The sequence below is a fragment of the Octopus bimaculoides genome, chromosome 4 (genome assembly GCF_001194135.2).
Source record: "Octopus bimaculoides isolate UCB-OBI-ISO-001 chromosome 4, ASM119413v2, whole genome shotgun sequence".
Lineage (NCBI taxonomy): Eukaryota > Metazoa > Mollusca > Cephalopoda > Octopoda > Octopodidae > Octopus > Octopus bimaculoides.
In genome coordinates, this window is record NC_068984.1 from 24,510,535 (window position 1) to 24,524,061 (window position 13,527).

Consider the following 13,527-nt stretch of genomic DNA (forward strand, 5'->3'; position numbering starts at 1 on the left):
TTGAAAGGTGTAGTGGTGTCACCAAAATGTGGTATGTTTTTGTTTAGTGTCGGTGCGATAGGCATGTGTTTGCCTGTGAAATGACAAAGTGATAACTGGTTCAACTATAACATTTTTTTATTTGCTGGTGTTAATAAATAATATTTGCCACTACGTTCAATTTTGGCAACTTGCTTCGAGTTGCTAGAAAAATGATGGAACCAGGATACATCTGGAGTTGATGTACCCTAAGACTAAATATGTTTGTGTGTGTGTTCATTCTTTCATCTTGAAGGGCAAGGCAAAAGATCTCTGTCTTGGTAGTAGCAGAGCACTGGTTCAGTCTGCGAGCATCACAGTCTCCGTCTGTCTGTGTCTCCCTGTGTCATGTTGACCACTCTATTTATAAGAATCGTGGCAGCTAGAAGGATGGACATGCTGCAGCAGGCTTAGTACCTAAGTAAGTCAATTGCTGTCCAGTTGAACTTCGCCTGACATCTATGAGGTCGAAGGTTAAAGGGAGATGATCAATCACTTTTTGACAGGACAAAGAAAACCTGCTTTTCGCGCCTGTTGATCGAGGTGGTTTGGACGACCAAGAATTCTTAGATTCGGTTTCGAATCTAGGCTTGGAGAAGAAAGTGTTAATTTTTACAAAGGTATTCGTATAAAATTTCATTAAAAAATATCTATTTTCCAGAAAGTTACGAGGAGGAAAATGTCAGGTCGTGTGAATTTTCCGAAACTCCTCTCTCCCAACCCCTCAGAAAATTGTCTTCCAACTTAACTTTGCATACACTCAATCTACAGGATATAAGCGATTATTTGGTGAAAGTTTCGTTAAAAAGTATCCATTTTTCTGGAAGTTGTGACGCAACAAAATCGGTGGGGTATTAAACTGCAGTTATGTCTTTTTCTAATAAAAATTAACGTTAACGGATTAACGTTAATTTCCGTTACATTTTCAAAGAATTAACGATTAACGAAGGTTACTTTTCTATTATCAATCAACGATGGTAACTTTTCGATTAACAAGTTAGAAATTAAGTTTTTGACTCCAAACTCAAACGAAACTATGTTTACTAAAATGTATTAACTAAAAAGTTGCTAACATTCTTTTTTCTTTGTATTATAGTCCCCCCCCCCCCACTGTGAAACATTTTCTTTTATGACCTCTGCCTCATGTCCCACAAACTGTCTGTCTTTAGATATGAAATTGAATATTTCAAATGATGTTAAATTCTTTGTAGAAACAAAATTTGTTTCCAATTAATGTCCAAGGCCAACAATTTTGAAGAGAAAGGGATAATTTGATACAACGACGCCAGTATTTGACTGGTGCTGTATTTTATTGATTCAGAAGGATGATAGGTAAAGCTGACTTGGATATGATTTGAACTCAGAATGTAAAGCCACCTCGATGGAATTTAAATACAGAAAGTAAACAATAATGATTTCAAGTTTCAGCACAAGGCCAGTAATTTTAGGGGCGAAGATAAGTTGATTGCATCGACTCCAATGTTCAACTGGTACTCAATTTTTTGACCCCCGAAAAGATGAAAGCAAAGTCAACCTCGGTGGAATTTGAACTCAGAACGTAAAGAACTGGAAAGAATACTACTGAGCATTTTGTCCGATGCATGAACGATTCTGTTAGCTCACAGCCTTCAGAAAGTAATAATAATTAATTATAACCATTACTTTCAAAATATTGAGGGGTATATACGCTGTATAGTCATGATGCATACACAGTGACTTCCCTTGAGATACATAGGCCGATGAGCTCCCATGCCTTCTAGCAGTTGTAACACACGCGCCCACACGCGTAAAATTTCAGATGTAAGGGAGACAACAGCGTTGGCTATTGTTTCTGCCACTAACTAAAGTAAACTTAAATTTTAGAGAATGGTTTATAATGTTTAATTATCTCGTGCTCTTAGCATTAAATAGTTGACTAGAAATGATTAGGTGGTGAGAAAAAATATTATCAATGACTACTGGGACTAATGACATCTTAAGCTAATTTTAACGTATTTTAATGAAAGGACTATCAGAAAGCCTACGTGAATGTTTGTGAATGTATGTGAATGTTTGTATGTGTGATTATTATGTACCTTATTTATATGTAAGATACTACAATTAGCTGTCATTTATGGCGGCACAGGCTCAGCTAGTACATAATAACTTAGGAGGAAATTGTGACATTCAGGCCTTTCTAATATCAATAACAGCTGTAAAGTAAAATAATTACAAAACAGGAACTGAAACCAGCATCCTGATTAATTTCACAAGGATGAGTCAATAAGGGAGTTTCTATGTGATCACTCAACCTGCTAGAAATAGTAACCATATTCCCTTAAATTGCATGCTACCCTCTGAAAGAAAGGAAGGATATATTGGACAATGTAGTCCTAGATATACAGAAAAACAAAAGAAAACAAAATAGGATGGCCATACTTGGAATGCCTTTCATCATAGAAGACTGCTCAATTAGAGATAACATAGAATTAAACAACAATAATATCTTGTAAAAAATCATACATCTATTGTACAGCATAGACCAAACAATCATAAGGCTGATACAAGACTTCAAATGAGACAAGAGGAAGAAAATGGTAACTTTTAATGATAATAACTTATTTTCCTTAGGAATCAAAAATATCAACAATTAATAAATGCTATCTACTCTAATGTAGCAGTAATGCTAATATACAGATATATTTTTAGTAATTGAATTTTAATTAGAAATTAAAATATATATTAACTTTAATATCAAGTTCCAACTTTTTTTCAAGTTTCTAATAGAATCTATGTTTATGACATTTAATAATACGACACTTTTAACCCTTTAACATTTAACTGACTGTATCAAACCCAAATATTTTATCTGTTTTGTGTTCAAACCATCCAGATCTGGCTGCTCACCCTTACCCTAAAATGTCATTCTAAAAATAATCACATCAGTGAAATTTTGAAGCTATGAACTAATAATTGATTAATTGAAAACAATGTGAATAAATAAGCATGACTCTTGACAGTAATTTGAATATTAAAAGGTTAAAGACTATTTACTCAATCTGGTTGCTTGACTGTAAGCCTTTAATTTATAAACGCGGTATTCAATTTCCTCTCCAGACAGGTTAGGATTAATTACAGTTTGCATGCAGCTATTTATGTTTCATATCATTTACAGTTAAACAGAGGTGAGGGTACAGCTATGTGTTTAAGCAGTTTGCTTTGCAACTATATGGTTCTATGGTTTCATCATACTGCTTGATACCTTGGGCAAGTCTCTTCTATTGTAGCTGTGGACTGGCCAATAACTTGTGAGTGGAATTTGGTAGACAGAAATGGTGTGAAAGCCTGTTGTATCACCATTTTTCTTTTTATTTGTTACTATCCACTTGTCCTTGCTTGCAGGATCAGATAAAAATTGTTGAGGTAGATTTTCTATAGCTAGATTCCCTTCCTTGTTGCCCAATTTCACCAGTTTCCAAGTGAGGTAATATTTCCCATTTCCCCTTAGTTGGACATGTTTTCATGGGAGACTGAAAATGAATGACACTGCTTGTATGATGGTGACACTTACTTACAACTGTCATGCAATGCTAAGATAAGGAGTCATACACATACACTCACACACATTGCTTCAACAATGTATTACTACCTGCGGCATTCTCAAGAAAAAAAATAATAATAATCTTGTGTGAAAGAAAAAAAATCTCAAAGCGGGGAGGTGTTGTGGTGGACACCCCCAAGTGAGAAGTGGGCTGTTCCACTACTCATAAATAGTGAACAGACACAGCAAGCAGGATCAGTCAGTGAGGTACGCCGTACAGACCAGTCACACAGATGACACAGTTACATCGTCAAAATATGGGACATATCATGTTCTTTGTTGTTTATTGTGGGTTGTCAGAGAGATTAGCATAATCCCACACTATGAAGGTAGGAAAGCAAGTGTACTATGGTGATAAGACAGTAATTCTACAGTGGCGTTTATGGGGTTCACACATACAGTAAAATACAGGGTAACTCCAATACATATGTTCTCATTGTTGAGAAGGGGACAATGTTGAGCCAAATACCTCTGTTTGGCTGGGAGGCAATCCAGAAACATGACAGATGGTGTTTGGAGAGATGACTGGATTCATGTATTATCTCAGATGTGTTGATTGGTGTTGTGTGGTGGAAGACAGTGAGATCACCATGAACCCAGACAGCTTATACTGTCTCATACCTATTGTCCACATTTGGTTCAGATATACACGGTCTGATCAATAAGTATCCAGACTGTTGCCATAGTAATAAAACTAAATCACACAGAGTGAAGACGCTTGGCATGAATTGACCTTGAACTCTGCTATGCATGTGCACAAAGTTTTAATGTTCTAGTTCACTTCTGCTGTTTACAGCAGTGTTTGGAAGGAAGGTGTGTAGTGTGTGATCATCACATTGACCATGACAGAAAGTTGAGCAGAGAATCTGCATCAAATTTTGCCAAAAGCCTGGTGATACCTTCTCATAGACCTATGCAAAGTTTTCAAAAAGTTTCCATCATTCTCAACACAATCAAAGAGATCTTGTGCAACTGAAACCTGAGTGTCTTTTTGGTCAGCTGAAAGCAGTTTTGGCACAAACTTGGCAGACGTGCGTCTCATACCCAAATCTTCAGTGATAATGGACTGAACTGAATCATAATTAATCTGCACATCCTCTGATAACTCACGGATGGTGATTCAACAATTTCCCCTCACAGCTATATGCACATCTACGATGTTTTTCTCAGTTCTGCTGGTGTGCTATTTGAGGAAAATTTTGCTGATTTATAGTGACTCTAGGCATTCACTTTAATTTTTGGGTTCAGACGCTAATTTCACACATATAAATAAGTAGGGTTATTATTGTAGGGAACTGAACATAATTTTAAGTCCTGTGATGTTACAATTTTAGACACAAGGCCAACAAATTTGAGCTGAGGGTGTTAGCTGATACCATTGACCTCAGCACTTGAATAGTACTTATTATATCAACCCCAAAAGGATGAAAGGCAATGTTGACCTCAGTGGAATTTGAACTGAGTATAGACATTTGGAACAAATCACTAGCGTAGCTAGAGTGTGTGTGTCAGGGCAGCTCTTCTGTTTGCTGCCCCTGGACCCCACAAAAAACACATATTACCTATGGCAGACTCAAAAGTGTCACCACCCACCAGCTACTCTAGTGGAACAAATACTGTCTGGCACTCTAATGATTCTTCCAGCCCACTGCCTTACTATGTAATAATTCTTTCTACTGTAGGCACAAGGACTGAAATTTTGAGAGAAGGGCTAGTTGATTACTTTGACTCCAGCACTTAGCTGGTATTCATTTTATCAACTCTAACAAGAGGAAAGGCAATGTTGATCTCGGTGGTATTTGAACTCAGAGTATGAACCCCCCCACACACACACACAAGAAACACTCTTGAACCTACACTCTAACAAGTCTTCCAGTTCACTGCCTTACTAATCTATTTAATTATAACCCCTGTAATAGTACTTTCTTGATTTCCTTTTCAACAGTACTCATGTAAGGTTTTAAATTTACAAAAATAAGCTCTAAAAAAATTATCTCCATTAAATCATTTACTTGTTCCAACCACTGAGCTTTGGTTTTTATTTGAAATATTTTGGGATTTAAATGTACAATCTAGTGTATGTGTGTATCTTGGGTTTAGAATAGTTATACGGTGTCCCCGTGTGCTGGAAAAGGTAACTCAATGAGTTGACAACAGAAAGAGTGTTTTGGCCATAAAACTAGTCCAACCCATGCCAGCAAGGAAGCATACATGTAAAATTATATCAAGCATGAGAAATGCCTTTTCGCTTATTTATTTGAATATTTATTTTAAAACTTAAAAAGAGAGCCGAAAAGGACTTATATGAGGTCATCTGATTGCTAGAAATAACAGCCAAATCACCCTATGTTTTAGGAAAGAACATATTTGACAATGTGATTGCTCAGTCCTGACCTACTTGGGATTATGCAATAACAACACCGTCGCCACCGCCTTATTCGCGGATCTTTCTCGATCTCTCTTTGAAAGTATGTTCCCTTCTCTGATGTTCACTGCATTAAATATGCTATCACTAACTTTAACATGTGATAACCTAGTGTTATCATGTAAGCACGATAACTGTCAATTGAAACTAAAGAAACGGAAGCTAAAAATTAAGTAAAAGATTAAAAACAAATGTTGCATAGGAAATTGCAATATTAAGATTAAAAGGGCAAAATATGATGCAATATAGGCAGTAAGTGGCGTTATAATTAAGCTATATAACTGTGAAAAATTACTGGTTAATTTACGCTTCAGACAGCAGAATGTACCTATACATGGGAGAGTAAGATGTGTTAGTTTCATTGATACTTTTTAGCCTGTACCATTATATGGAGAGTTGTATTTTGTTGCAACTCATCCCGGTTGTTGTCTGTTTCTAAGGTTGTTAACTAAATATCGCGAATTCATCTAATTTCTTCTCACCTCACATTTTTATTCATTCTTGTTTTTCAAGACAGTTTGATTGTCGGGTAAGTATTTTAATTTTCTTTTACATATGTTTCTGATGACATAGTTAAATGTAGTGTAGCAGTATGTAACGTATATACGTTTTCTATTGCATCATTCTTTTATATTTTGATATCTTAAGTTTTAATAAACATGACAGCCTGTATATATATATTTTCGACTTTTGGATACTTCTGCAATACTCACGCACAGACACTATAATAATGATATTAATATATTGATATAGAATCTTAATTCTTCTCTATATGGATATATGATTAAAATTATGAATGATGTTTTATTATGGCAATATAGCAAAAATTTTATAGCCATATTGCTAGTCCTAGAGAACTCCTATATCTCTTGTTATGGGCGTAATAAAAAGAAGGGTGAAAAGGGGGAATCTGATTGTGGAATTAACTGTTCTATCGGGTAGCAACAAGAAATGTGTCGAAAGTAAGCTTTCTTAGTGTTTAGACCCGTTGGAAGAAATGTGTTGCACGGGGTGGAGTCTCATGGACTTAGCTGTTAGATCCACGAGGTTTTGCTTAGCTGTCTGGCATATGACTAAAGGATAGCAAATTAATGATTGGAAATGAATAATGCCTCGTCAAAGATTTGGTGCAAATATCTTGGAAGCACCTCCATATTAGTGTATTGACGAGAAAAAGAAAGAAAAGGTCTCAGTCATTAAGTGAAAACCGAGAAACACATGCTTCTCTAGTGCGCAATCAGGTTTCGTACGCTTCTTTGTGTTTTAACCAGACTGTTGTGCATTATTAAGCGCCAATTTGAACATTAATAGCAGTAAGAGAAGACCTCTATTTGAAGAATCCCAAATGTTTACAACGAAGAGAATGTCCCTTTCACTAAATTCGGATTATTTAGTTGTTTATGAGTTATTTCTTCAAGTTTTACTGGTAGATATCTGTTAATGATTTAAAATTATTTAGTTTATGGACTACATAAACATATAGGTGTATGTATGGCTGTATGATAAAGAAGTTCGCTGCACAATTACATGGTTTCTGGTTCAGTTCCAATTCACGACACTTCGGTCAAGTGTCTAATTAGCATGGCCCCTGATCGACCAAAGCCTTGTCAGTCAGATTTGATTGACGGAAACTGTGGAGCTCGTCAGGAAGACCGTTCTAGTTCTTGGGTGTTGAAGTTAATCTGTTGCTCCTGTTCAAACTTGGTCTTTGTGTGTCTAGCTTTTGGACCATGTATAATGTGAAAGCTATTTCTTCTTCCCCATTAGAGACCCCGAAAATACTGGCATAACTACACCAAAGTCGGTGGGGGGGGGGTACAACTCTGTAGTTATGCCAAAATACTTACACTAAGTGATAAAAAAAATATTAAAATTTTTTTATCTTATCTCTCATCAAGATTTCGTTTAAGTTACATATTTATGGCATTCATTTATGATTATCCCTTATAATTATGAAACCTTATTTTTTTATTATCATTTCTCCTTGTGAATTTAGGAAGGTAGTCTTAAGGCAAGTTTCTAAGTAGTCTAGAGAAGGAAGTTAAACGACCGCTTGGAAAATATGTAGGATGAAAAAAAGTAATAACTTAAATAACCTTCTGGTGGTTTTCTAAAGAGAATCTGAGTGACGTTTCTAATATATTTCCATTAAACTTTCATTGCTAGAGATTTGAAGGATGGAGTGACTAGATATTAATAGCCCCTGTGGGCAATAAAGAAATAGATATTAATAGCATAGGTAACAACAATGAGCAGGGAAGAGAAACATCTAGTGTTTTGTTATTTGCTATTGACATAAATTTGGAAGCCACAGAAACTGCTGAGATCATCATTGATTTCCATTTGGTAGTTGAAAAAGCAAAAAAATCAAGAAATGTGTTGACATTAAATGTTTTAGCTAATTTTTAGGTTTTTGCATTTATAAAGGGTGTGGTACAGCGTTTTCTTTTTCCAAATGTATTTAGTGCCTATGATATAATTTCATTTTTAATAACTGAAGTGCTCTCCATTCCTGCTTGAAAAACTTGTATTATTGTATTTAATTTTTTAAAAATCTCTTTCTATATTAAGCCTATGCACTAAATATTAAAAACTATTTAAGATTGTAGTTGAGGGGAGGAAATGGAATGATATTGTTATCTACAGTATGGACATTGTATAAAGTTGAGACCAGCATTGTTAACTCTTAGGCAGAGAGATTGGTTCGCATGACACCAGGGCATATTCATATACTTGTGGACCTATGTGACATATATCAAGGGGTCAGCTCTTCTCCAAGTCCTGTATGCCTCAGCCACAGAACCATCTACTATTTGACCCATAACTGGGGCCCTTGACAGGTTCTGTCACTCCAGGCTAGAGTGGAACTGGGAGCAATGGTGACTAATGGTAACTTAATACTCCCTAAAATTCTTGAACTCCTAACCTGGACTCTCCCCATCGGATGCAGTTGAGTGTCTTTTTCAGGACAACTAGTCTCCCTCTTGTGTACCATTTCCTCCCTGCTCCTCCACCTTGCATGTCATCCTCCTTTCTGGTCTATTTTCCTTCTTGAGCTACTTCTCTCTCTCTCTCTTACCTTCTTGTATCTTGAAATATTATCACTGCCATTTTTATATTTCTAGTTACTCTCACCCACCCTTATGTAGTGTTGGGTAGGCATATAGCTTCTCTATAACAAGACACTGGGATTGTTGCTCTACGATACTTTTACCTCTCAACACCTGGCATAGAACCACTGCCCCCTAAAATCCCACCTGCACAAATTTAGTCGAGAGAGCTTTTCCTTTTTCCTGTTCCTTCACGTCTTGCATGTCACTTGGTGACCTCGTCTAGTGCTGGTGGCATGAAAAAAAAAAGCATCTACCACACATTATCAGGTTGTACCCATAAAATGACTGGCATTAGGAAAGGCATCCAGCTATAGAAACCCTGCCAAAGCTGACATTGGAGCTTGGCACAATTTGACTTGTCAGCTCCTGTCAAACTGCACAACCTAAGACAACATGGAAAACAGACATTAAAAAAGAATGAAGTGAAATTAAACCAACTAATTAAATCTTGTTGAGTTCATTGATGATAGCTCATAGAAAATAGTAGGGACAACAGAATGTATTTTACAAGGACTGGTGTCGTAAGGGTTGCAGTAAACACTGATATCAAAAGGATGCATTCTATATCACATGTTTAACAGTATACCTAATAGTAATGCACAATATTCACAACTAATTACTGACTAATGGTAGCATGTAACTAAAACACTGGTCTATATATAGACTGTGAAGCTTTAGATTAGAACTATGCCCCTCACGCTCTAACAGCGACCTTGAAACTTGAGAGTAAAAGTAGAGTAATTCATATAAAGTATTCTAGATGTAAGATTATAACAGAAGATAAAGGCATTTGGTCACCTGGTGAAATGAGTGTTGAACTTCCCTTGATTTATGTGCAGGTAACTTTCTGTACGTCTGTTGAGCATTTCACCTGCTGTTAATAAATATGTTTGAGTTTTAATGCACTGAGTATTTTTTGTGTGTGTGTCTGCGTCTGGTTCTTTGTTCCCTCTCTTCTGTTTGTAACAATATGATACATCTGATCCACATGATTATTTTTTCACAACAATCAAATGGAAGCCAATGACCTCAGTTGTTTTTATGGCTTCCAAATTTATATCTATAGCAAGTGGTAACAGTCGAGATATTTCTCTTCCCTACTCAGGTTTGTTACTAATGCTGTTAATATCTGTAGTCTCTCCATCTCCATTTTTTAAAACTCTGGATAATAACCAACAGAAACAATATCTGAGCTAATTATTTCTGATTAAAATTTAAACAAATTAAAACTCAGTTGAATGTTTGTTGTAAAAATTTAAGAATAAGAAAAGCTTACTGTGAAAATGTAAGCCTAATTCTTTAGAGAGAATAACAAATTGATATTTTTAGAATTACCACAGATGATATCTTTGAAACAATTTTATTTTTATGAGATTCATATGAACTTCTCTTTTCCCTTTATTCCTTTACTGATTTCAACTGTCTTAAGGCATCATAATTAAGAGTGTTAGCTGATTATATTCATTCCCAGTGCTTATTTTAGTGTTAGGTGATGCATCTTGACACTAGTTTACACACACACATTTTACATACCTCCTATTTCACTCTGAAGATTTCAGTAGAAGGTACCTGCCCAAGATGTCATGCAGTAGGATTGGACCTAGACTCATACAGCTATGCCTGCACATATATATTTAAGGGTTTTATTGAAGTAGACAATTTCTATTGATAATTTTGTTGATCCAGCTGTAAAACTTTGCTTTTATTTTTATGATAGTTTCCAGTATGAAGACTTACTTAACAAGTAGTCAAGTGAGAAACAGCTTTCTTGATTTCTTCAAGGAGAAAGAGCACTTGTATGTCCATTCTTCATCTGTAATTCCTCACGATGACCCAACATTATTATTTGCCAATGCTGGCATGAATCAGGTATGTAATTTACTGGTGATATCAATATTTGTGATATATAACAAAGAATCATTGGGGTTGGATGCAGCATGATATGTTTCTATTTGTTTTCATCCAGTGTCTTATCACTGTAAGTCAACATGCTTGGATTCACATCACCTCTTCTTCCCATGCATTCTTTGATGTAACTGTAAAAAATATTGTGGATCCATATGATGTGGACCATTTGTGTAATAGATGCTATAAATACCAACCACTTTATAGCATGTACTGGGTGCTGTTTTTCATTGAGGTCACCATGCAGTTTGCGAGATATGCTATAAAGTGGTTAGTATTAGGAAGGGTTTCTGCTTGGCTGGCTACATACTCTGTGTAGTTAATCAACAGCACTTGAAAACAGTCATTTCTTGGGTACCACCTGATAGCAGGTGTAGAAGGGACTGGCTGAAGATCACTTGGCAGCAGACATTTCAAGATGACCTGAAGACAGCCAGCATTACATGGAATGGATGTGCAAGAATAGCAACCAATATAACCTGATGGGAGAAAGCTTACTGCCCAATGTACTGAGCAGTGCAGAAGAACTTAAAACTAAGAAGGTTATACCAGACATAGAAACTGTGATATAAAAGTTTTAGACTGTTATATGTTGTATATTAATTGTAAAATGAACTTTATAACTGTGTAAATATTTTCTAATACTATCCATTTTTTATTTCAGTTTAAACCAATTTTTTTAGGAACTGTTGATCCTAGTAGTGATATGTCAAAATGGGTCCGAACAGCTAACACACAAAAATGTATTCGTGCTGGTGGAAAACACAATGATCTTGAAGATGTAGGCAAAGATGTCTACCATCACACTTTCTTTGAAATGTTGGGGAATTGGTCATTTGGTGACTATTATAAGGTCAGTATTTTAGAATTATTTTCTGTTTTTATCCTTTGTTTTATCATTATATATTGGCTTGCGACAAAGGAATAGATAGACAAACCTATACTTACCAAATTTTTTTGTAGTATTTGAAATATTTTTAATTCTTCTAAGTATTTAGCAAAAACCATGAAACTTTATTTGTTTTGGAATGCAGGTCTAAACAATGTATGGTAAAAGAATTATTTAAATTTATGATGATTTGGAAAATAATATTATAAATTAAGGAATAATCTCTCAAAAATAGGTGAAGATATTCTATATGCAAAAATGTAAGGCCTTTTCTGCCATTTCCTATTCACAATTCTTAATTTAAAGTATAAATATGTGGAGTATTAATTTACTTTGTTTGAATAGGTTTGTGGTAAGAAGTTTGCTTCCCAACTACATAGTTTGGGTTCTGTCCCACTGCATGGCATCTTGGGCAAGTGTCTTCTTTTATAGCCTCAGACTGATCAAATCCTAGTGAGTGGATCTGGTACACAAATGTATGTGTAAGTCTCGACATCACAGGATGGTTGTCCTAAGGGTTGGCTACAGGAAAGGCATCTGGCCACAAAAAATCTACCTTGATAAACTCTACCTGACCCATACAAGCATGGAAAAGTGGATGTTAAAATGATGCTGAATATCTACTCTAAGACAAGCAGTCTTTTTGTTAAACAACACATGTTGACACATTCTTAGCCTGCAGTTGTGGTGTAGAGATGTTTATGATCCAGAATTGTGTGGTATGAAGTATGAAAACTACATTTTGATGAATGACTTATGAGAGTTGAGTTCAAGGTTCAAATAAACATACATTAAGATTCTGCACTTTTTTGAAAGTGTGCATGGAATATAGGTATCACATTTAGAGTGAAATGATGGACAAAATGATACAAGATAGACAAGAGAAACGAATGTTATATCTCTGTTGATAGCATTGAAAATTCATGATAAACTGGTAATTTTTACTTTCAGAAAGAAATATGTTCTTGGGCATGGGAATACCTTGTACACAGACTAGGTTTGGAAAAGGATCGTTTGTATGTGACTTACTTTGGTGGCAATCCTGCGACTAATTTGAACCCAGATGATGAATGTAAACAAATTTGGTTAGATCTTGGGTAAGTGTTTTTATATGTGTCTATAGATTGCTAGCCACTACACATTCTTTTTTTCTCTCCTTGTTTCTTTCTGTGGAAGAGCGTAGGCTCGAAACGTTAAAGACTTTTTCACTTCCCAAGCGTTATACTAATGCATCTGTTTGTTTTCTACACCACCTGTCTTCGTCTTTTGTTTTTTTTGTGAATTGTCCCTATATATATATATATATATATATATATATGGCTCCTGTACAGGTGGCATGTAAAATACACCATTTCGAGCGTGGCCGTTGCTAGTACCTCCTGACTGGCCTTCGTGCCAGTGGCACGTAAAAGCACCCACTACACTCTCTGAGTGGTTGGCGTTAGGAAGGGCATCCAGCTGTAGAAACTCTGCCAAATCAGACTGGAGCCTGGTGTTGCCATCCGGTTTCACCAGTCCTCAGTCAAATCGTCCAACCCATGCTAGCATGGAAAGCGGACGTTAAACGATGATGATGATGATGATGATATATATCTAC

The 13,527-nt window shown here is 35.8% G+C and overlaps 1 protein-coding gene across 1 annotated transcript in view; it reads left to right on the plus strand.

Annotated features, from left to right (window-relative positions):
* The first annotated feature begins 6,358 nt into the window (after window positions 1-6,358).
* LOC106883105 (alanine--tRNA ligase, cytoplasmic) overlaps window positions 6,359-13,527 on the plus strand; it is a 35,424-nt gene continuing 28,255 nt past the window's right edge. The window contains exons 1-4 of the mRNA XM_014934002.2: window positions 6,359-6,552; window positions 10,854-11,005; window positions 11,706-11,894; window positions 12,882-13,027. Coding sequence (XP_014789488.1) covers window positions 10,862-11,005; window positions 11,706-11,894; window positions 12,882-13,027 — 479 coding nt within the window. The 5' untranslated portion in view covers window positions 6,359-6,552; window positions 10,854-10,861. The remainder of the gene's footprint in view (window positions 6,553-10,853; window positions 11,006-11,705; window positions 11,895-12,881; window positions 13,028-13,527) is intronic.